This window comes from Hyperoodon ampullatus, assembly GCF_949752795.1.
Source record: "Hyperoodon ampullatus genome assembly, chromosome: 14".
NCBI lineage: Eukaryota > Metazoa > Chordata > Mammalia > Artiodactyla > Ziphiidae > Hyperoodon > Hyperoodon ampullatus.
In genome coordinates, this window is record NC_136927.1 from 74,866,055 (window position 1) to 74,890,507 (window position 24,453).

The 24,453-nt window shown below is 45.3% G+C and overlaps 1 protein-coding gene across 4 annotated transcripts in view; it reads left to right on the top strand.

Annotated features, from left to right (window-relative positions):
* The window catches only part of EYA2 (EYA transcriptional coactivator and phosphatase 2), a gene marked incomplete at both ends in the record, with an annotated part of 172,577 nt that overhangs the window by 13,134 nt on the left and 134,990 nt on the right, over positions 1-24,453 (top strand). For 2 of the 4 annotated variants that reach the window (XM_079718290.1, XM_079718287.1), the window contains 2 exons: positions 2,659-2,827; positions 12,652-12,768. In XM_079718290.1, coding sequence (XP_079574416.1) covers positions 2,659-2,827; positions 12,652-12,768 — 286 coding nt within the window. The remainder of the gene's footprint in view (positions 1-2,658; positions 2,828-12,651; positions 12,769-24,453) is intronic. The other 2 variants (XM_079718288.1, XM_079718289.1) reach the window with 1 other exon arrangement.

Here is a 24,453-nt window from a genome sequence, read left to right on the forward strand (position 1 = left end):
ACCCAGGGTCCTCAGGGGCTGCCCATCTGCACCCCCTAGTGTGAGAAGCCCCGGGTTTGGCAGGACGGTCAGCATGGCCCTCAGTCTGGATACTCAGCTCCTCCATAGCTGGACATGCTCCTCCCTGGATGAGACCGTAAAAGCTGTTTATAAGGAACACACTTTCTCAGCCTTCCTTTCCCTCCAGAAGATGTTTTGGGGGTTGTCGGTAGCAACTGAGGTCTGTTAAATCTACCTAACTTGTTTTATGGCCTTGGGGTTAGAGAGCTCCACTGTCCTCTCTCTGGCTTTTCAGTTGAGCCCCAGTTTAATCCGAGAATTTCACATCGGTTTTGATGGGAAGCAGGAGTTGACCATCTCCGCTTTCCACCTTCTGCTTCCAAAGACAGGTATAAGTTGGGAACATTTTCAAATAAGGTTCTCTGCTCAGCACTAAGTCCCAATGCTCCAGATGCGTTTCCAAGCACCTCACAGGGTAAGAATCTTGACTGCTGAAACGGCTTCCAGTACTGATTCTGGCGTCTCCAGCTCAAACAAGTTTCTTATGCATCTTGGAACAAGTCCCCCAACCCTTCGGCACAGTAGTTGTCAAAAAGAAAGAGGGCCTGAGAACATCTTTTTATAATTCCATGAACTTTGGCATCTGTCTCACGCCTGCCATCAGGCTTCATATGTAGGAGGAGCTCTGGAAACCAACAGGTTTTTACTAAGGTGATGTAATCAAAATGGAATCAGATACAGGTTTGGGAATCTCGTTACCATCTACTGATAAACTCGGTGGCCAGGATAGTTAGATACAGTTTGTCAAGTTGCACAGAGGTGGAGTGGTTAAGGGCGTGGCCTCTGGAGCCAGGGTTCAAATTGTGTATCAGCTGTGTGCTTTTGGTTCCTTCATCTCTCTCTGCCTCAGTTTTCCTATCTGTAAAATGGGGATGGGAGTAGTAACTGCCTCCAAGAGCTGTCACAATTGCTATCAGGTTTAAATGAGCCAATCTACATGCAATAATTGGGACAGTGCCTGGCATATCGTAGGCCCAAGAATTGATGGCAGCACACAGAGCAGACCCAGGCTTTCCAAAGCATCTGCTTTGCAAGAGAAGAGGGAAATAAGGGGGGAGAGAGAGAGAGAGAGAGAGTGTGTGTGTGTGTGTGAATCTTCTGGTTTTAAAATATTGGCAACTTCAAATTAAGAAAACACTGCACTGGCCAAAGAAATTATATCCGTAGATTCACCATCTTGTCCCCTTCCTGTTATAACAACCTACCTTGACTTTATTTATTGCTCCCTACAGGAGCAATAAATACAGGGCTGAGTCAATCCCAGGCCCGTCACTGAGAAGCAGCAAAGCTTCTTGATTACAAATGTGGGCTCTGGAGTCAGACGTACGAGTTTAAGTTCCAGATTTCCCACTTTCTAGCTGTGACTTGTGGTTTCTGAGCTTCAGTTTTCTCTTCTCTAAAATGGGAGTTAGAAGAGCCTCTACCCCAGAGAGTTGGTATCAGTATCCGATGCGAATCAGTGCACATATTAGGCCCATGTGACACAGTTCCTAGCCCGTGGTCAGAGTGCAGTGATCACTAGCAATCATTATATTCCAGATGTCTTAGTCAGTGGCCCGTTAAATCCTAGCCCTTTATGGAACCCATTTTTCATCTTGGAGTAAGGAATCCATTTGTGTTCTTTGGTTGCAAGTAACAGAAATAGACCCCAGCTGATGTAAGCACAAAAGGACTTTTTTTGGAAGATCTGGAGTAGCTCACAATGGAAGCAAAAGTGGAATAATCAGGCCTTGAGAAAGACCAAGAGTAGGACAGCTTCTAGGATCCAGGCAATAGGAAGGAACTAAAAAACAGTCTCTTCAGAATGTGATTGTTGGAACGAATTATTCAGCCCAAGATTTAAATTCCCGGAACAGAGTCTGATTGGATGATCTTGTACCATGTGCCCACCCCATGGCCAAGAGCAGGGCATCTTGAATGACAACGCTGTCAAAGCTACAATCAATTGGGGAGGTGTCTAAATTAGGGTATAGTCACGGTGGAATAGGCTATACTGCAGTAATCAATAAACCTTGGTCTCAGTGGCTTAGCACAACAAACGTTTGTTTCTTATATAAAGTCCAATGCGGATCCCATGAAACTCTCCAGGGCATCTCTCCTCCACAAGCTGACTCAGGGATCCAGGATGTAACTGTGTTGGCTCCGCCCTCTCAACTGGTGCCCTCCACAGTTGCTGCCGAAAGAGGAGAGAGGATGGTTTTATTGGCCAGACCTATGAGTGGTTTATGCATTCTGTCAGGCAGAACCCAGTCATGTGGTTGAATCTGACTGCAAGGGAAACAGGAAATGTAATCTTCCTGGTGCCCAGGAAAGGAAAATGAAATAGGATTTGATGAACATGTAAGCTGTCTCTCCCCTGGAAAGAGTGAATACCCAGGGAATTCCTTGGCAGTCCAGTGATTAGGACTCGGTGCTTTCACTGCCGGGGCCCAGGTTCAATGCCTGGTCAGGGAACTAAGATCCTGCAAGCCAAGTGGCCAAAAAAAAAAAAAAAGAAGAAGAAGAAAAGAAAAGAATAAATACCCCCAAAGGAAAATAGTGGCGGTGGTGATACCAGAATAAGGGGGGAGGGATGCTGGGTTGGGCTTGGGCTTGGAGATTTCATCTTCTCTCCTTCCATGCAGACCTTGCCCACGTGTCCTGCCCAGCCAGCATCCCACGGCCATGGCAGCCTACGGCCAGACTCAGTACAGTGCGGGGATCCAGCAGGCCACCCCCTACACAGCTTACCCACCTCCAGCACAAGCCTATGGAATCCCTTCTTACAGTGAGTACCTGACCAAGCTCTTGCTTTCCCCCTGGGATCCCCACCATCATGGTCTTTATTTTGCCCTGTTGCTTCAGTGAAATGCAGAATGATAAATGCAGCCAGCCTAATTTTGGATTGGAGATAGAAGAGAAGGACCAACACTTTAAATATGGTTCAAGATCTAGGGCTTCCCTGGTGGCGCAGTGGTTGAGAGTCTGCCTGCCGATGCAGGGGACGTGGGTTCGTGCCCCGGTCCGGGAAGATCCCACATGCCACGGAGCGGCTGGGCCCGTGAGCCGTGGCCACTGAGCCTGCGCGTCCGGAGCCTGTGCTCCACAACGGGAGAGGCCACAACAGTAAGAGGCCCGCGTACTGCAAAAAAAAAAAAAAAATTAATTAATTGCCAATTTTTTAATGGGAAATGTTTACATAGAAGTTCATATTCTTAATGTCTTTTTAAAAAACGACAGATGATCGGGCAGCACTGGGCCCACATTTTTTGTGTCAGGAGTAGGTGGCTCTGAGTAGGGCTGACCCTATTAGCCTGTGTTCACCACAGTCCTCCCCCACCCTCATTACTCACTTGAGTTAGCTGCCTGTCCCCTGAAGACATTTAAGTTTGCAACCCCTAGCCTAGAGGAAGAAAGAAATTACATGAACTTTTAAAAATTGTAGATGTTACTTCAAATTATGATGCGTGATATAAAGGAAGATAAGAAGGCTGTGAAAGGGTAAAGAACAAGCAAGATTTAATATAGGTTCCAGCACCAGGGAAGGCCTTTTACATGAGGAACTGATTCAGCTGAGAACTGAGAGATGACCATTCGTAAGCACAGGAGGGAGGGCGTCCAGGCCGAGGCGACCACCCCTGGGAAGATGGACTTGGCAAATCCAGGAAGCCCAGTGGCTGGAACACAGTACATAGATGAGGTAGGCGAGGTGGGCAGAGCCTTAGCGCCTGGGAAGGATTTTATTCCAAGTGAAGCAGGAACTCACTGGCAGATTTATAAACACAGGGCTAGCTGGTACAATCTGGGTTTTTTCAAGATCACTTTGGCTGCTGTGGGGAGGTTGGATTGGAGGGAAGCAAGAGGAGAAACGGGAAGGTAGGTTGGGAGACTGATAAAGTCTGGGGTAGAGCGATGGTGGAGACCTGGGGGGCAGTGAGCAGACAGAAGTAGACATGTTCAAGAGCAGTTGTGGAGCTAGGAGTGACAAGTCACAGAGCACCCGGTCAGGCGTTGGTCATGGACACCATCATTGAGATGCTGTAGCACTGAGATGTGTATCACTGAGATGTGCATCACTGAGGTGCTTCATCTTTGAGATGTGCATCATTGAGATGCTGCACCACTGAGATGCTGCATCTTCCAAAAAGAACAAACAAACAAAAAACGCTTTTTTTTTTGGCTGTGCCACACAGTTTGTGGGATCTTAGTTCCCTGACCAGGGTCTGAAACCAGACCCTCAGCAGTGAAAGCATGAAGTCCTAACCACTGGACCCCCAGGGCATTCCCTGAGATACTGCATCTTTGAGATGCATCACTGAGATGCTGCCGCCCACAGTTCTCAGGGCTCTGTGTCTACTTGTTCTTTTATAGTTTTTTTTTTTTTTTTTTAGATGTTGGGGGTAGGAGTTTATTAATTAATTTATTTATTTTTGCTGTGTTGGGTCTTCGTTCCTGTGCGAGGGCTTTCTCTAGTTGTGGCAAGCGGGGGCCACTCTTCATCGCGGTGCGCGGGCCTCTCACTGTCGCGGCCTCTCTTGTTGCGGAGCACAGGCTCCAGACGCGCAGGCTCAGTAGTTGTGGCTCACGGGCCTAGTCGCTCCGCGGCATATGGGATCCTCCCAGACCAGGGCTCGAACCCATGTCCCCTGCATTAGCAGGCAGATTCTCAACCACTGCGCCACCAGGGAAGCCCTCTACTTGTTCTTTTAAACCCCCACTCAACCCTCCAAGGAAAGTCCCATCGTTATCCTCTTTCAAGGTATAAATAAACGGAGGCTCAGAGAGGATAAATAACTCACCCAAGGTCCCCCGGTTGGTCGGTGACAGAGGTGGAATTACACCCAGGCAGCCTGGATCTGGAGTCTAAGCCCCTCACTGCTGAGCTCCACTGCCTGAGCACACATTCCAGAAATCCTGGGGGATTACCTATGACAGACCTCGGCCAACTGGTGAGGGCATCTCTTCTAACTTCTGTCCCTCCTGTGCCAGAAGACTTGTGATAAAATCACACGTAAGTTACCCTGCCTGGCTGGCAGCCAAGAAACATGAAGCTGGATTATTTTTCAGCATGAAAGAGAAAACTAGCCCTGTTCCCAGACAAAACATGGCACCCGGTGGAAATTAATTTGGTTCAAAGTCATTTTACAGTCCCAGTTACTTTCAGAGGCTCTGTGCCCTAACAATACAGCATAAGTGGTAAGATCACATGTTCTGGGTTCACACCCCACCTCTGCCCCTTGCTGGTCCTCAGACTCTGGGCAGTTTTCCTCCTTCATACAATGGGAGTGATACTAAGTCTGGCTTCCTAATGATTGTTGTTGCCTTAAATGAGATCATCTACATTGGGGATCAGCTACCTTTATCTGTAAAGGGCCAGATCATAAATATTTTCAGCTTTCTGGGCCACTCAACACTGCCATTGAAGCATGAAAGCAGCCAAACAATATGTAAACTAATGGGTGTGTCTGTGTTCTAATAAAACTTTATTTACATAAATAGGCAGTGGGCCAGACATGGCCCCCGGGCCATCCTGTGTCAACCCCTGATCTCTATAAAGGGTTTAGCTCACAGGGTGTGGCCCAAGGGAAATGTTCAGTCAGTACAGCTGAAGCCAGGCTGCTACACACACACCTGGAATGTCCACATCACTAAGTAACGACAGCTGGGGTGAAAAGCCCTTTCCCTTCACATATGCCTGTGCCCGAGCAGGCAGTGTTTGCTCACTGTCTGGACAAACCTTGCTGAATCTTGTTAGGAAACTTTTCTCCTTGCTCCTTGGCAAATAGCATTATTACCTTTGTTTAAATAGCTGCAGGGAAATAATAACACAGTTGCGCAAACCAGAGGCAGGGAGGTCAGGAGCGTGGAGTATTTTTTTCTCAATTTATTATGCAACATTTAAGACATATGTAAAAGCGTAAAGAGCAGCACTACAAATACCCATGAGCTGACCATCCAACATGAAAAATAAAGGGAAGTTACCTCCCTTTCTTGTCAAATACCCACACCCCTGGATTTGCTGTTTATCATTGCTCTGCATTTCTTTATGAAGAATAGAGGTAGGCAATCTTTTTCTGTAAAGAGCCTGATAATAAATATCTTTTGCTTTGCAGGCCATACAGTGTCTATCAGAACTATTCAGGTCTACCCTGTATCTTGAAAGCAGCCATAGATAATACATAAACGAATGGGTGTACAGACATGCCTTGTTTTATTGCACTTCGCTTTATTACACTTCACAGATACTGCGTATTTTACAAATTGAAGGTTTGTGGCAGCCCTGCTTCCAGCAAGTCTGCTGGTGCCATTTTTACGACAGCATTTGCTCACTTTGTATCTCTGTGTCACATTTTGGCAATTTGGCAATATTTTGAACTTTTGCATTATTACTGTATTTGTTACGGTGATCTGTGATCAGTGGTCTTTGGTGTTACTATTGTAATCGTTTGGGGGCTCCATGAAACGTGCCCATATAAGATGGCGAATTTAATCAATAAATGTTGTGTGTTCTGACTGCCCCACCAACCAGCCGTTTCCCCCATCTCTCTCCCTCTCCTCGGGCCTCCCTATTCCCTGACACACAACAATATGAAATTAGGCCAATTAATAACCCTACAATGGCCTCAAAGTATTCAAGTGAAAAAAATACAGTCTTGCATATCTCACTTTAAATTAAGAAAAAACTAAAAATGATTAAGCTTAGTGAGGAAGGCATGTCAAAAGCCAAGACAGGCTGAAAGCTAGGCCTCTGGCACCAAAGAGTTAGCCAAGTAGTGAATACAAAGGAAAAAGTTTTGAAGGACATTAAAAAGTGCTACTGCAGTGAACACATGAATGGTAAGAAAGTGAAACAGCCTTATTGCTGATAAGGAGAAAGTTTTAGTGGTCTGAGTAGAAGATCAAACCAGCCACAACATTCTCTTAAGCCAAAGACTAATCCAGCACAAGGCCCTAACTCTCGTCAATTCTGTGAAGGCTGAGAGAGGTGAGGAAGCTGTAGAAGAAAAGTTTAAAGCTAGCAGAGGTGGGTTCATGAGGTTTACGGAAAGAAGCCAGCTTCATAACGTAAACGTGCAAGGTGAAGCAGCAAGTGCTGATATAGAAGCTGCAGCAAGTTACCCAGAAGATCTAGCTAAGATAATTCATAAAGGTGGGTACACTAGACAACAGATTATCAATGTAGATGGAGCCTTTGATTAGAAAATGCCATTTAGCAGAAAGTTTTCTATGGCTGATGACAGAAGGAGGAAGTCAGAGAGATGGAAGTCATGAAAAGGACTTGATGGATTATTACTGATTGGACGATGGAGGGGGTGAGAAGGAATGCAGGTGGAATCCAGGAGCCAAAAATGGTCCCCAGCTGACAGCCAGCAAAGATGAAGGGATTTCAAATCTGCAGATACAGGAACTGGATTTTTCCAAGAATCTGAACGAGCCTGGAAATGGATGCTTCCCCAGAGCTCCCACACAAGAGCCCAGTTTGGCCAAAACTTTGATTTCAGCCTTGTGAGACGCTAAGCATGGAACCCAGTTGAGCCCACCCAGACTTCTGACCTACAGAATTGTGAGTGAATAAATGAGTTTTGTTTTAAGCCACTAAGTTTGTGGCAGTTTGTTCTGCAACTGTGGAATATGAATTCCAGGCACATTCAGAACAGTCTGGAGGGAAATGTGGAAGGCACACACCTATCCTTGTAGAAATATTTTAATGTTCAAAAGATGCTATGTATCAGGTTTAAGAACCCATTCCCAGGCTTCCCTGGTGGCGCAGTGGTTGAGAGTCTGCCTGCCGATGCAAGAGACGCGGGCTCGTGCCCCGGTCCGGGAGGATCCCACACGCCGCAGAGCGGCTGGGCCCGTGAGCCATGGCCGCTGAGCCTGCGCGTCCGGAGCCTGTGCTCCGCAACGGGAGAGGCCACAACAGTGAGAGGCCCGCGTACCGCAAAAAAAAAAAAAGAAAGAAAAAAATACAGGGCTTCCCTGGTGGCGCAGTGGTTGAGAGTCCGCCTGTGGATGTAAGAGACGCGGGTTCGTGCCCCGGCCCGGGAAGATCCCACATGCCGCGGAGCGGCTGGGCCCGTGAGTCATGGCCGCTGAGCCTGCGCGTCCGGAGCCTGTGCTCCGCAATGGGAGAGGCCGCAGCAACGGGAGGCCCGCGTACCACAAAAACAAAAATCAACCCATTCCCTTTTCCATATGATCACATTTACTACTACTCTTTCCTAACTTCCAACCCTCTTTTGGATTCTGTTAAGAACTCCTCTCCTACTTAGCTCTGTCTCCTGGCCTGATCCACCAATCTCAATTTCCATCAACCCTCTGGTGAGATTTGTAGCTCACTAGGATCTGGTCCTATCCTTTCTCCTCCCTTTTTTGGCCCTACCCATCCATCTGTCTCACTTGTTTATTTTTTTGTTTTGTTTTGTTTTGTTTTTTTCTGTGCCATAGCTCTGTTGAATAAAAGGGAATGCTAAGTTAATTTTGTTCCTTTTCCATAAGTTTCATTCCTTTTAGAAATAATTAATCTTGTACTCTGACAGTATATACACAACAACTGTGGATATTTAAAGAAAAATGCAATGAAGCCTGGTATGTACTACTTTTACAAACAAGGAAGAACTTTTTAGTTTAAAATAAATGTCTCAGTGATAGATATGTACAGTTAAGATATTCAATAAGAAAATATTCCAAATACTTCAAATTTTTCAAATAGGTATTTAGGATGCTCCATGAAACACACATCCTTCTCATTCTTTATGTCTGTGCTATTTATTTCCATTGTTTTTTTTAATTGACGCAGATATCATACTTTGAAAATGTTTCTGAGTAGGAAAGAAATTGTAATTAAAATAAAACAAAGGAAACACTAATTTACCACATACCTGGGGAAAAAAAAAAAAGAAAATGCCATTTAGAACTTTCATAGCTAGAGAGGAGAAGTCAATGCCTAGCTTTAAAGCTTCAAAGGACAGTCTGACTCTCTTGTTAGGGGCTAATGCAGCTGGTGACTTTAAGTTGAAGCCAATGTTCATTTACTATCCTGAAAAGCCTAGGGCCCTTAAGAATTATGCTAAATCTACTCTGCCTGTGCTCTATAAATGGAACAACAAAGCCTGAATGAGAACACATCCATTTACAGCATGGTTTACTGAATATTTTAAGCCCCCTGTTGAGACCTAGCTCTCAGAAAAAAAGATTCCTTTCAAGATATTACTGCTCATTTGTCATGCACCTGGTCACCCCAGAGCTAAGATGGAGATGTACAATGAGACGAATGTTGTTTTTATGCCTGCTAACACAGCGCCCACTCTGCAGCCCATAGATCAGGAGTAATTTCAACTCTCAAATCTTATTATTCAGGAACACGTTTTGTAAGGCTGTTGTTGGTTTAGATAGTGATTCCTCTGATGGATCTGGGCAAAGTGAATTGAAAACCTTCAGGAAAGCATTCACCAGTCTAGATGGTGATTCATGGGAAGAGGTCAAAATGTCAACATTAATAGCAGTTTGGAAGAAGTTGATTCCAACACTAATGGATGACTTTCAGAAGTTCAAGACTTCAGTGAAGGAAGTGAAGTAACTGCAGATGTGGCAGAAATAGCAAGAGAACCAGAATTTGAAGTGGAGTCCTTAAAGACGGGACTAAATTTCTGCAAACTCATGATAAAACTGGATGAGGAGTTGCTTCTTACAGATGAGCAAATAAAGTGGTTTCTTGAGATGGAATCTATTCCTGATGAAGATGCTGTGAAGATTATAGAAATGACAACAAAGGATTTAGAATATTACACAAATTCAGTTGCTAATTTACAGTATAGTGTAAACATAACTGTTACATGCACTAGGAAACCAGAAAATCCATGTGACTTGCTTCATTGCAATATTCTATTTATTGTGGTGGTCTGAAACTGAACCCATAATATCTCTGAGGCATGCCTGTATCTGTGTTTCAAAAAAGCTTTATCTACAAAAACAGGTAGCAGATCACCTTCGGCCCATGGGCCAGAGTTAGCTGACCCCAGGTATAGAAAACTCATATAAAATAGAAGCCTAGAGATATGACCTTAGATGCCATAGCAATTTCAAGTTGCTATGAAAGTTTCTAAATACTTACTTCTCAATTTCTGTGCTTTCTCATCATGAGCTGGTGACTGGTTCATGGACCAAATATGGGCAACCCTGATTTACAGAACTAAGCCTTTTGTGTGCCTCCACCATATTCTCTCCCCTTTCTCATGGGTTAGAATTTTATGATCCATCCACTTCAGCAAACAGAAGGAGAGGTGAAATTTTTTCATTTGTTTTCTTCCATATTCATTCATTCGACAGATATTTATTGAGCACCTGCTGTGCGCCTGGCATTGAGCCAGGTGTGGGGATGCCACAGTGGACAAGCCAAGCCCAGCCCCCACCCTCCTGGAGCTCTCAGCCTAAAGAAAGAACAGATGTTAAGCCCATGAACTGTGATGAGAGCCATAGAACAAACTGGGTGCTCTGGAGGGAGTAATCAGGGGGCTGACTCAGGTCATGGAAGGCCTTTCTGGGGGAGCAACATTTAAGCTGAGAAATCAAGGATGAGAAGGCGTTAGCCCGATAAAGAAGGGGGTGGAGGGAAGTGCATTCCAGGGCAGAGAGAACAGCATGTGCAAAGGCCCTGAGTCTAAAGACATATTCTTGCAGTTTTGTCTGTGTCTAGTTAAAAATGAAAAATGTATGTACCCTCTGACTTAGCAATTCCTCTTCTTGTATCCATCCTAGACAAACATTCTAATGTTGTCCATTCTATCTTGCATTGTGATAGAAAAAAAAATTGGAATCGACCTAGAATCCATGATCAGGAGACTGGCTGAATGAGCAGTGATATTCCTTACTTTGAATTTCCATTCAGACACTAAAATGAGTGAAGTGACTGAGAACACGGCTTGAGCAGAGTGAGGAGGGAGCCTGGAGAAGGCAGAGGTCAGAGGGGTGAGCAGAGCCCACGTAGGAACACGTCACCCAGGGAGTTTAGATTTGACTCTAGTTGCACCAGGAGACACACTGTACTGAATACACCGTTAACCATCCCTGGCAGATGAAGCAAAAGAAGGTGCCGTATAAATACAGCTTGTTGCTCTCGTCACTATCATCACTGAAGTTGAGCACCATCTAGTGCAGAAAATCCTTTCACGCCCATTACTGAGAGGTACCAAGAGAAGGAAAAGAAAACCTAGACTTCAGAGTTACCTGCTGATTACAAGACGCTGATCGAGTGGCCTGGCTTTCTGAACCTCAGTCTCCACGTCTTTAAAATAGGGCAAGTAATATTGCCTGTTTCATGGGATTGTTGTGAAGATGAAAGAGGTGTGTGTTTCTAAGTAGCTCATCCACAGCTTTCTATGTTCATTCTTTCCCCCTTCTTTTCATTTCCCAACAATCCTGCCAGTGGGGATCAGCATCTTATTTCATAAGGGAGGGGACTTCCAGGCTGGGGTTGAAGCAGAAACTGTCCAGGTCACCAAGTAATGAAGCAAACCATCCCGGACTCCAGCGCAGACCACTTGACTCAAAATCCATCATTTTTACCTCGCTAAGCATTCTCTTTATTTATGGGGGTGAATGGGTGAGAAGGAGGGAAACCATAGCTACAAAACCATCCCTAGAACTAGCAGAGTTCTTTTTTAAAAATGCAAATTTAAATAGTATTGAAATACTGTTGTACACCTGTAAGACAGAGGTAAGCAAAGTTGATTATATTTTCAATAAAAATACAATGGATGGGCTACTGGCGGATCAGCCTCCTCCCTCAGTACAATTCCTTCTCCAGCCAGTTGCTTATGGAATTGGTGCCTGTGCCTTGGGGAAGCATGTCAGAGTTTGGCTGAAACAGAAGGCAGATTTGTAACTGTGGCCTTTGGATAAGCAGGTCCACCCATGAGAAGAGTGGAGAGTGTGTCTTCGGGTGAAGTGGCGTCATCTTTACAGAGGAGAGATGGTTCATGCAATACCTTCACCCCAAATCCTGATGTACTTTTAAGCCATACATGGAGCTAGTCCTTGGAGTAAGGGGTTGTAAACCCACTACCCTCAGAGCCAGGCAGGAAGCCTGAAGCTGACTGCATGTGCAAAATATGAGACGCTCTTAGCCTGCCTTTCCCTGTCTCACTTTTGAACGTGTCCTAGGATGTAAAAACAAACAAGCAAAAAACACCAAAAAAACTGCAATGAAAAGTAGTACCTTAAAACTAGCCTCCATGTCTCAGAGACAATATGGGCTCCGTGGTGACCTGGGAAACACACAAATCGGGAGCTACGGGGGCAGCCTGTCATCACACGGGAACACAGGGATGAGGTTTCTAGGTCATCCTATTGCTCAAGAGAAGCCATAAGTCTAGATTTTTTGGAGAAATCTCCTGATTCTTAAACAAAAACAACCACTCTCAGATTTTCCTTTAAAATACACAGGCCAAGCAAGACACGTGTGTAGGCTAACTTCAGCTCACAAACCACCAGTTTGCAACCAGTCTGGAAGCTGATAAAACCACGTGCTGTCTTGACGCAGTAGCTCTTCTGCGGGTGACAAGGAAGCATCCTAATTATGTGTGCCTGGTGCTTCTCTCTCCTCCTTCCAAGGCATCAAGACAGAAGACAGCTTGAACCATTCCCCTGGCCAGAGTGGATTCCTCAGCTATGGCTCCAGCTTCAGCACCGCCCCCACTGGACAGAGCCCGTACACCTACCAGATGCACGGTGAGTGTGGCGCTGCGGCCCCTCCCTGCCGTCTCTAAGGTGCTGCCTGAGCTGGGTGTCCAGTCGTACATTCGTTTATTTAGCAGTTTTATTGAGAACCTACTGTGTGCCAGGATCTATCTCAAGTACTAGAGTTGCAGTGGTGGACAGAGGAGATACGACTTCTGCCCTCATGGCAATTACAGGGCAGGAGGGAGAGACTGACAGTCAACAAGGCAGCAAATAGATGGCTAATTTCAGAAGGGATTGAATGCAATGAAGCAAATAAAAGTGGTGTTCGGATAGAGAGTGACGAGTAGTTGAGGGGTCAGGAGAGGTGGGAGAGGTAACCTTAGATAGAGTCATCGGGGAAGGCTCTTTGAAGACGTGACATTGGACAGAGACCCAAAGTATGAGGCAGAACCGGCCATGTGCAGACCTATGGGAAGAGCATTCCAGGCAGAGGGAACAGCCCTTGCAAAAGCTGTATGGAGGGAAGTGTCTTAATGGGTTCGAGGCACAGAATAGGAGCCAGTGGGGCGGAAGCAGGGTCAGGGGGATGTGAGAGGAGAGAGGCTTGGGGAGAGAGCAGGGCCGAATCATGCAGGGCCTTGAGGGCTGAGGGAAGGTGTTGGCTTTGATTTTAACTGTGATGGGACAGGCAAGTCCATGGTAGACTCGGAGAAATGCCTGGTGTTGGGAATGCTGGACAGTAGGTAAAGGAGCTGTTATTCCAGGCAGGAAGTTCTGGGCTCTGCATCCGCATTGGGTAGCCTTAGAAAGGGAAGAAACTCCAGTGTGTGACTCCCACCCCACATACCCTAAGAAACCGGCCTGCTGGATTCTCCTGTGCCCACCTGCACTCTGTTACCATCCAAAGGCCCCTTCTCCTCTCTGGTGCCCCGTGGGGAGCATGTTGGAGCTGATGCATGGCGCAGAGGGCTGGTGGCAGTAATTTGGGGGATCCTCACCCTGGTATTTTTTTTCTTCATGAAAGCTGGTAAAAATGACCACCAACAGTCTGAAAAGTAATATGCAAAACTGAAAGAGCAATGACAAGGTGGTGGGCTAAGGCATGATGCTACTTTTCTTTAAAAAAAAAATTGCAGGTATTGCCGCTTCGTCTTTTTAATTAAGGAAACAATTTAAATGGATGTCAAGGGCAGCCTTTCAGGAAAAAGCATCGTGAAGAGACAGCAAGTGATCTTAGGGGTACGTAAAAGAAAGGGGGTGATGAGCATTAATGCCCAGACCTTGGAATAGCTTCCATGTAAAGATCTGCAACAGAGTTTGTTGATGACACCATCAGCTAACATTGACCAAGCACACACCACGTGCCGCAAGAGGTGGCTAATCATCTCATACAACCTTCATGACACTCCAAAGTGTTGGTTCTGGCGTAATTCCCATTTTATAGGAGGAGAAACTGCGTCATAGAGGGAATGCCTGACCTGCCCAGCATCAGGGCAAGGAGCTTAGATTTTATTGCAAGTGCAGTGGGAAACAGGCTGCATCCAGTCTCTTGGGGGTCTGGTGAATTCCCAAAGCCAGTCCTCACTCAAAGCCTGCTCTTCGCCATGGTACCTCCCGCCTCCTCTGCTTTGGCTGTCATCGCTGTCTCCCTGGGCGGTCTTTCTGAGTCCCACTGAAGGGAATAAGCTGCTGTGACCCCTCCTCAAATGGGGAGTGAATTATGGCACAATCCTGATCATAAAAGCTTGTGAAGACAGTGAACTTGAACTTGCATTTGGGTCAATCTCAACCAGTTTTTTTCAGCTCTGTTTATAGAAATGGAACTGACTGCCTCAGGGCTTCTAAGGAGATAGACAATGATCAATTAAGTAAATCGATCGTTACAGATTGTGCTAAATCGTGTGAAGGACCAAAACAGGGTGGTGTGATGGGCCATGATGAAAGGAGTGGTGATGGACGCTACCCAGGTGGTTAGGGAGACCTCAGTGAGGGAAAGGAGCCAGGCTGTGAGTAGCTGGAGCCTGGACAGCCCAGGCAGAGGGACCAGCAAGGGCAAATGCCCGGAGGCAGGAAAAGGCTCGCAGTGTTGAAAGAGTCCAAAGGAGACTCATGAATCTGGGTGTAGTGAGTAGGGGAGATGAGACTGGGAAGTGAAGCAGGAGGCCTCCCTGGACTGGGTCATAGAGAATATGTTATTTCTCCTCTGGTCCTTACAGCAGCCATAGGAGGTGGGCCGCATCAGCTCTGCTTTACACCATGATGAAGGTGAGGCTCAGAGAGGGGAAGTGACTTACCCAAGGATCCCAGGGCCAATAAGTGCTGAGAGCTGGGATTCAGAGTAGAATTCCAGAGCCTATGCTGTTTCCTCCAAGTGCTATTTCCTGTACTCCTTCAGGACTCCAGATACCGCCCTAGCTCTGCGTATACACCATTCCCCTCGATCTTCCCAGTAGCCCTGTGACGTATGTTCTGTAATTATCCCCATCTTACAGGTGGAAAAACTGAGGCACAACTTGGTAAAGTAGCTTGCCCAAGGTCACATGTCTGTGGCAATGGGATTTGAAGCCAGGTGGTTCCACTCCAGAGCCCAGGCACGTAACCCCAACACCACCCTGCCCTCCACACTCTCATAGATCCATCTAGAAGATGATCCTCCGTGGATGAGCCCTGGCCTAGACCCCATGACCCACCTCCATCCCCATCAGCCCCTCACAAATGGAAAAACATCTGCTGCTCTGTTCCCACCCTACCACGGGAATAGTCCAGGTTATTTTCTTATCGTCTTCATGGCCCAGGTGCCAGCTGGACTTTGTCCCAATTAACTGCCTTCAGTCTAATGCTAATGGCCATAAACTGCTCTTGAGACAGCCCAGGCGTTTTGCAAGCCTGACATATTCCTCCTTAAGTATCTTTTTTTCAAACACAAACACATAGAAGGCCCATGTGCTTCCTATTAACTTTTTTTTTCAAGTTGTTCCAGAGGAGAAATAAACTCTCCAACTACTCTGTGTGCATTTCAGAATGGAAGACATTGGTTGAGCTTAGATTTTTGGACAAAGAAGGGAATGAAGAAGGAGATTGAGACTGAGTTTTAGGCCTGAAAGTACCGACTTGGTGTAAAACTGGTCCATGTTCAGAAGCCAAGCTGAGTCCTTTTCCTTTCTAAGAATTAAAATCATCATTTTATAGAAGCAAAAAGAACCTGAGTAGAGAGAGACCACTCCATCGTTTACAGGTGCGTAAACTGAGGCACCACAGCAGAGTGGCTTGTGTAGGGTCCCAGATCAAGCATTAAGTAAGCTGGGATACCTCTCCCTGGGTCCTCTACCTGATCTCAGAAACTTCCAAACATTTCAGCAGAGCCATCTTGCCCTCTCCCCGTGCCACAAGGCCCTGGTTGGAGATCTGTATCTGCTTAGATAGCATTGCCCCCCACCTAATGTGCAAGAAACATAGAAGAGAGAAGTTCATGGCACTCCTTTAGCTTTTTCATGGTTGTTTATTTTCTTTTTTTAGTTCACCCGGAGTTTTTGTAGCTGAAATGTATTTCTTATGGGTTTGATTTTTTTTTTGTTCTTCCATTTTGGCTTCTCCTGCTAAAACAGTGCTGTTCACAGAAGTGACCACAAAGATTAAAAGGAGAAGAAAAGAACATCTTGAGAGTGTGGTGTAAGAACTTGCTGGTGCCCCGGAGGGGTTAAGAGCCCTGGACCCGGTTGCAGTTAGGCTGTGTCCCAGGCATGACCTGGGTGAGGCGCTTGGCTTCTCCGGACCTTGCTCTCCTCACCTGTGGAACTAGCGTCATAGCAAGAGAGATGACCCCATGGGGCTGTTGGAGGACTAGATGGAATGGCCATGGGCACATCAGATGAGGTCCATCAAGGCTGGGTGTACTTTTTATTATTTCTTTCATTGCTTCTGTAACATGAGAGTTAAAAGCAGTAACTCTGAAGTCAGGCTGAGTTCACTTCCCAGTTGTGCAATCCATGTACCAGCTTGTGACTTTGAGCTGAGTTACTTACTAGTACCTCGGTTTCTTCCCCTGTAAAATGGGGATACGAGTAGTACCTACGCGTGGGGTGCCGTGATAATTAAATGAGTTAATGTGTGTGAAATATTTCGAACAGCACTGGCACAAACTAAGCGCTCTACAAATGTAAAATGTTATTTTTATCCTAGTTTCAGATTTGAGGGTCTTATGTTTTTCCCAAATTCACTTCTCTTTCCTGAACTCTTAGTTTCAGGAAATAGTTTTGGTGAGAGAAAAGAGGAATACCAATTTGAGTCTGTTGAGCCACCCACATCAGCATCAACTCCCCTTCTGATGAAATCTGCATTAAAGGGGGGCCTTAAAAACAGTGGAAGCGCCTTTTTCTATGGAAGTTACTTTTGTAGTTACCAGAGGCAGGGGTTGTTGATACTGACCTCGGAACCCAATGTGAGCCATTCAGGAGCAACATGGAAATGTGTGATTCGAGGATGTGTAGGAAAACCAAAAGTCCAGTGGAAGGGTCTAAGCTAATGGTCTCAGCCCAAGACCTCTGAGGTCAGTTTGTGCTGGACTTGTGAAATCTAGCACCATTTCTGGTACCAGCAAACTGTGCGACTTTGGACAAGTCACTGAACTTTCACGATCTGTGTTTCACATCTCTAGCGCTCACAAATACTCACTGAAAAATAAAGAGGTTGGGGAAGATCATTGTCAAATACATCAAACACATTTGGTAAATAGTGTGTAGCATGAAGTCTTCACTCCAGGACTTTTCAGAGCCTTTGCAGACTGATGCACCTTGTGACTCTCCAAGAGAATTCAGTAGTCAGTTTTCCCAGGTAGACTTGAACAGGGACCCTCTGCCCAAACTAATGTTCTCTGCTCACTGGGAAGCCCTGGATGTAATGACCATGAGGCCCGTTCCTGTGTTAAAATTCTTTGATTCTGTAATTTTTTTAATGATGAATGTGCATGTATTCCTTTTTTTTTCCTGTATTTTAGTTCATTTATTTTTTGATGAGATTAATTCACATACCATAAAATTCATCCTTTTAAAGTGTAAAATTCAGTGATTTTACTGTATTCACAAAGTTGTGCAACCATCACCACTATCTTAATCCCACAACATTTTCATCACCCCCAAAAGAAACTCCATGCCCATTAGCCATCACTCCTTAATTCCCTTCCTACCAATGTATTTTTGAGCAGGTTATGCATTTATCTACTTTAAACATCTACAGAAATCTCTATGCTGCCCTCATCCAATAGCCATTCAGCTTCTAAATCCCCAATACTTAACCACTTGTACTAGGTTCTCGCGAACCCATCCAGAATTTCCTTCTGCAAATATAAGCAATCATGAACACAATCTATTATATTGCATAGTTCTGTGACAAGAACTAACTCATATGTGATTCATAAACAAGGAAATGATGTCAGTATAACTCCAAAGGTGTCTTGGTTCATTTGTTTTAAGATTTTCTCCTTATCACTGGTTTTAAGCAATTTAATTTTGATGGGTCTTGGTGTAGTCTTCGTGATTCTAGTGCTTTGTGTTCATTGAGCTTCTTAGATCTGTGAGTTTATAGTTTTTATCAAATTTGGAAAAATTTTGGCCATTATTCAAATATTCCCCCCCCATGTCTTCAAGTTCACTAATCTTTTCTTCTGCAGTATCTAATCTGCTTGTTAATTACTCTCCAGTCATTTTTTTTTCATCTTATACATAGTTTTCAGCTCTAGAAGTTTGATTTGGGTCTTTTTTTTTTTTTTTTTAACCTTCCATGTCTCTACTTAACACGTCCAATATCTCCTCTGGCTCCTTGAACAGACAAAATACAGTACTGTTTTAATGTGCTTATCTACTAATTCTGTCATCTGTGTCATTTTAAGGTTTTCATTGATTTTTCTCCTCATTATAAGTTATATTTTCCTCGGGCTTCTCTGCTGGCGCAGTGGTTGAGAGTCCGCCTGCCGATGCAGGGGACACGGGTTCGTGCCCCGGTCCGGGAGGATCCCACATGCCGCGGAGCAGCTGGGCCCGTGAGCCATGGCCGCTGGGCCTGCGCGTCCGGAGCCTGTGCTCTGCAACGGGAGAGGCCACAGCAGAGAGGCCCGCGTACCACAAAAAAAAAAAAAAGTTATATTTTCCTGCTTCTTTGCATGTTTGATAAGTTTTGATTGGATGTCAGACCTGTGAATTTTTCCTTGTTGGGTGCTGGATATCTTTGTATTCCTGTGAATATTCTTGATGCAGTTGTTACATAGAAGTAAATTGGGTCTTTCAAGTCTTGCTTTAAGCTTCGTTCAGGGGAAGCAGAGCAGCACCTGGTCTAGAGCTGTCTCTACCTAGCAGATTTTCCCAGCACTGAGGCAAACCTTTCTGAGTATTCCTCCCAATGCCCCATGAATTATGAGTTTCTCCAGTCGGGCTGGTGGGAACAGGAACTATTCCCAATTCTGTTATGAGGTCTGAGGATTGTTCCTTCTAATCTTATCAAGTGGTTCTCTCCTGGCCTTGACTAATTTCTTCACAGGCATGTGCTAGTCAGTTCTCAAGTGAACTGTCACAGGGAACTCTCTGCAAATCTTCAGCGCACCTTCTCTGTGCAGCCCTCTCTTTTCTGGTACCCTGCTCTGCGAATTCTAACTACCTTGGCCTCTCTGGACTTGCAGCTCCATCTCCTCAATTCAGAGAGATCAGTGGGTACCACCTGGGTCCTCCTCCTTGGAAGCTCTCCACACTGGGACGGTCTTACAGTCACCACTTGTTTCCTCTCTCTCAAGGATCATTGTCTTTCATATCTGATGCCCAATGTCTTGGCAATCTAGTTTTTAAACTATTTCCTATTGGAAGGTAAATCCAGTCCCTGGGACTCAGTCTTGGCCAGAACTGGAGGTACTGCTGCATTGATTCATTGGCATTTTTTCCCAGCACATATGGTAACAGCAGCTGAATGCAAAATACATAGCACAGGTAGAGGCAACAAGCTTTGTAGTAATACAGTTCAGTCTCTGGTGACCCGTATTTTTCCTCTGACCTCAATTTGGCCATGTGCTCTGTTTTTGAAGAACTTAGGTTGCAGCTTCCCCCAATCTTTGTGCATTTTGCCCTTGTTTCCATAGTTCAACACCTCTCTCGTCTGTACACCCCCTTCCATCAAGATACGTTCACCTCCTTTTTAAGGGGAAGTCCTGTATTTAATGTGGCACTTCTCTGTATAGTATTTATTTACTTATTTATTTTTTCACTGTGCTATTATTTTTATTGGGATTATTATTGCTTTTGTTAATGCTGTGGTTACTAAGTCGCATTGCTTTTGAGCAATCTGCCTCAACCCTGTTTTTTCCCATAGGCCCCATTATTTTAGTGCACAATTTTGCACAGTGTATGGCCTCTTAGATTATAGCAAAAACACTTGTATATATTTTTGTTTTCATAGGTAACATACTATACACACTGTCTGCACTTCACTTTTTTCAGTCAGCTACATACCTTGGGGAACTTTCTAAGTCAGTCTATAGAAAGTGACTCCTCATTCTTTCCACAGATGCCTATTATTCCATTGAATGATGTGCTGTAAATGATTTAACCACTTCTGTATTGGGTGTTTCCAGTCTTTTGCAATTACCACCAATATGGCTATGAATATCCCTATATGTATATCATTTTGGTTTTCTGCAAGTATATCTGATGGGCAAGTTCCCAAAAGTGGAGTTAGGGGTCAAGGGGAAAGTCCCTATTTAAATTTGGTAGTTATCTCCAAGTTACCCTCCATAGGTATCCTATCAATTTAAACTCCTACCAGCAGTGTCTGAGAGTGCATGTTTTGCCAACCCAGTGTAATCTAACATTGGAGTTTTTGCCAATCTGATGCACAAGAAAAAGAGTATCTCAGTGTGCTACTAATTTCTAGGTGTGTCATACAAGGTTAAGCATCTTTTCAGATCTTTGACCACTTTGTGTTTCCTTTTCTGTGAACTAGGAGATTAGACTTGAAAAACTGTACCAAAGAAGAGTGGTAAGGTACTAAGCATACCATTGAAACATAAAGCTTGAAACATAAAGCTTCAATAATCAAAATAGTGTGGTTCAGGTATTTGAATAGACTGATTGACTAGTAGAGGAGAACGTACAGTCCAGAATGAGGCAAAACATGTCAGAAGTTCAGCACATGGGGCAGATGGCACCTTAAGTCAGTGGTAAAAGACAGAGTATTCAGTGAATGGTACTGGAACAACTGGTTAGCCATCAGGGGGGAAAAGGATCCATTCCTATTACTATATACCAGAAAAAAATCCAAATGGATCAACAGTTTAAACATCAAAAGTAAAACTATAAAAGTACTAGAACAAGAATGAACAAAATATTTATAACCTTGAAGTGGAAAAGCCTTTTGTAACCATGACTCAGACATCCAGACGTCATCGATGAAAAGACTGACAAGTTTGACTGGGTGTTTGTTTTGTTTTTGTCTTTGTTTTGGTGTGGCAGAGAACACCAGAAGAAACGTCAGAGCAACAAAAACAAACAAAACAAAAATCAAATGGCACCCTGAATGAAATGTTTACTGTCTCAAATCAGAAACAAATTGTTACTCTTTTTCAAGCGATTCTACAGTTCTGTGAATTAAACTCCTCCCCGATGTGATTCTTGTAAATAAAAGAGAAGTGAGCTAGGCGTACTGTTACAGGGAGTGGTAAGGGCTGTAAGGGCTGTGGCAGTCGGAGGGTACACACCCATCAGACTTGGTGGGGGGTTGGGGGGGTGTTATTTCAGCTTTAGCTCATTGCTACTACACTAGAATGGGACCCCAGAGAGGCCAGATCTTTCTGTTTTTCAAGATAATCCTCAAAACTATATTTTAATGTAAAAATCTCATTCTTTTTCAATACTGGCAATGGATTTAAACACTCTCTTTAAAATGCCTTATGAAGCAGACAGACATGTATCAGGCTGCTCTTTATGCCTCTATTTTGTAATCTGGTTCCATATTTCCTTAATTGAACCACAGATTATGAGACCAGGAATGGAAGGAGAAAATTCCAAGCCAAGTGATGACCTGGGGAGCTGGAAAGATCACTCCTCTTGGTCCCCACCTCTGATTTATTTCACCAGTGAGCCACACCCCAGAAGATTTGAATGGTGGGTGTGGTTATAGCTGAGTTGGAACCCAGTGGCCTCCTGTGAAGTCAGGTATTTCCCTGTTTCTTCTGGGCAGCAGCAACTTTCAGGCTGTCCTGGCTCAGCTAGTTTTCAGCAGGCTAAGTCTGCCTGGTCTCACTGTGTCGGTCAAGACAGGAGCCAGGCTTGGCATCTCTCGGGTGCCTGGCCTGAGGTCAGGTTTCCTGGTGTGAATCAGCAACTCTTCTGCACACAATGATGTGGGTGAGGTTTTCCAATACCTGTTAGCGACCCTGTGCCATGCAGTGCCTCCGCCCTGCTGGTTACCTTCTCGCCACCTTCAACGTGTGTTGGTGGGCTTGCTGCCTCCCACTTGAGCTGAAGTCTGCTGGATTTAGGACATATAGAGGTTAAATGGATGGTCTTTTCCTCTGGTCATAGAACAAGTATGATTTGGTCACCCACATCTCCGAAAACCGCTGGAGGTGACTGATGAAAACAGCTGGAGAGATTCAGAGTTAGTTTGGGGATCAGGAAGGATTTTTATAAACAACAGTTCACTAAGGCAGCACTGGCCTACAGACCTTTCTGTGATGATGGAAACGTTCTTTATCTGTGTTGTCCAATATGGTAGCTGCTAGCCACATGTGGCTATTGAGCATTGAAATGTGGCTGATGCAACTGAGGAACTGAAGTTTCCATTTTGTTTGATTTTTAATTAATTATAATGTAAACATAAATATGGCTGGTGGCTGCCATATTGGACAGTGCAATTCTAAGGGGTGATTAAAAACTAACTCATAACCTGGTTACTGCTGGAGTTGGATGAGGGTAACTAGTAGGGGGAAGGGGAGGGGAGGGAGGGGAGGGGGAGGGGAGGGAGGGGAGGGGAGCGGAGGGGAGGGGAGGGGAGGGCTGCTCAGGAAGGCCCTGTGGGACCACTGAGAGAACTTTGGCTTCTGCTCTGAGTACCGATGCTGAAAACTCAGCCTCTGTGCACTGGCACCGAATCGAATCTCTGAGACAAAGTTCGGGTGAAGTAGAAAAGAATAGCTTTTTTGCTTTGCCAGGCAAAGGGGAACACAGCAGGCTCCTGCCCTCAAGAACTGTGTGTCCCAACCCGGGAGGATTTGGTGAGGAGTTTTATAGCAATGGTTTAAGGGTGGGGATGCTGATAAGATTAGGGTGTGTGCAGGGCCTGCACTCCTTTAATCTGGTCTCATGAGCCCCTCTGGTTCCTTTTCATCTGGCCTCGGGTGGTCTTCTCTGGAATGAAGAGCACTGACATCTTCCATTTATTGGGGTTTTAGTTCTATAAAGAGCTCAAAAGATACTGTTATGTGTGTCCCTTGAGGTGGGACCAGGACCCTGCCCCAAGGCTGCACTGTTGTTTCTGGGCTGCCCCTCCCTTGTCTCTGCATCCCCTCCCTTCCCTGATTAGCAACTGTTTGAATCTGCCCTTTGGGACTCAGGGAAGGTCACAGAGCCTGGAGTCTGTCCCCTACAAACAAGGAACGGGGGACACAGAAAGGCTTTTGTGCCCAGGAGCCCCACGGGGTCCTGCTCGGTTTCACTGTCAGATATGGGGAGCATGGAGGGTTTTGAGGAGGGGAGTGACGAGATACATCTTAGTTTTAACAAGCTCCCTCCGGCCACCACGTAGACACTAGACTGCAAGGGCAAGAAAAGCAGGAGACCAGTGTGGAGGTGACTGCAGTAGTTCAGGTGAGAGATGATGGAGGCTTGACTTGCAGGTCGAGGTGGAGGTGGGGAGAAGTGGTCAGATTCTGGGTATATTTTGAGTGTGAAATTGCTGATGGATTGATTGTGGGGTGTGGACGGGAGGTATTTGGACCGTTAGCGGGAGGAAGCTCCCAGTCTGTCTCTCTCTGGAGCCCAGGGAAGGAGCTTCATTTTCAAGCCCCGTTTCCCTTGAAAGGTAGTTGAGGTCTTTGAGTGGAGAGCAGCCTGGACACCAGGGCTGTTTACATCCAGGTTTCTAACCCCATCAGACCCAGTGCCCCCTTTTTATAACAAATGTCCTAGAAAGCCCCTTCACTCTCTTGAAATTTAATTTGTACATAATTTCACCTACTGACATGTATCTTTTTAAGTCAAGCAGAATGCCCTTACTGTAAAATGAAGTAATTTGTAAACTGTATTTTTGAACATGTAATTGCCCAGGCATGACCCCACTAGAGGACATAAGGAAATAGACAGACCCATGTGAAGACTCACAAGATCATGGCTGACAAGCTGGGCTACACGGCCAGCCCAGACATCGCCAGCAGTGTGGCCGTCGGCAACGTGAACTTCCAAAACAGTAGACAAGCCTTGGTAAAATCCAAACCAAAGGACAGCCATCCTTCTACTGACAGTGGTGGCATCCTTGGGAAATTGCCTTGAAGCAGTGACAGCCTTCAGGGACATGTTCTCCCAGAGGTCATAGGGATAAGGCTCATAGAACAAATCAAGATGCTCAGATAACATGGTTTATTAAATCGACTTAAACTGAAAAACAAGGGGAGAGAGATGGAGTTGACCCATTTAGGACAGGGTACAAGGAGGTGGAAGGGCCACACGGCCTGGGGCCTGGGTTCTGTGTACGTCCTGTCTC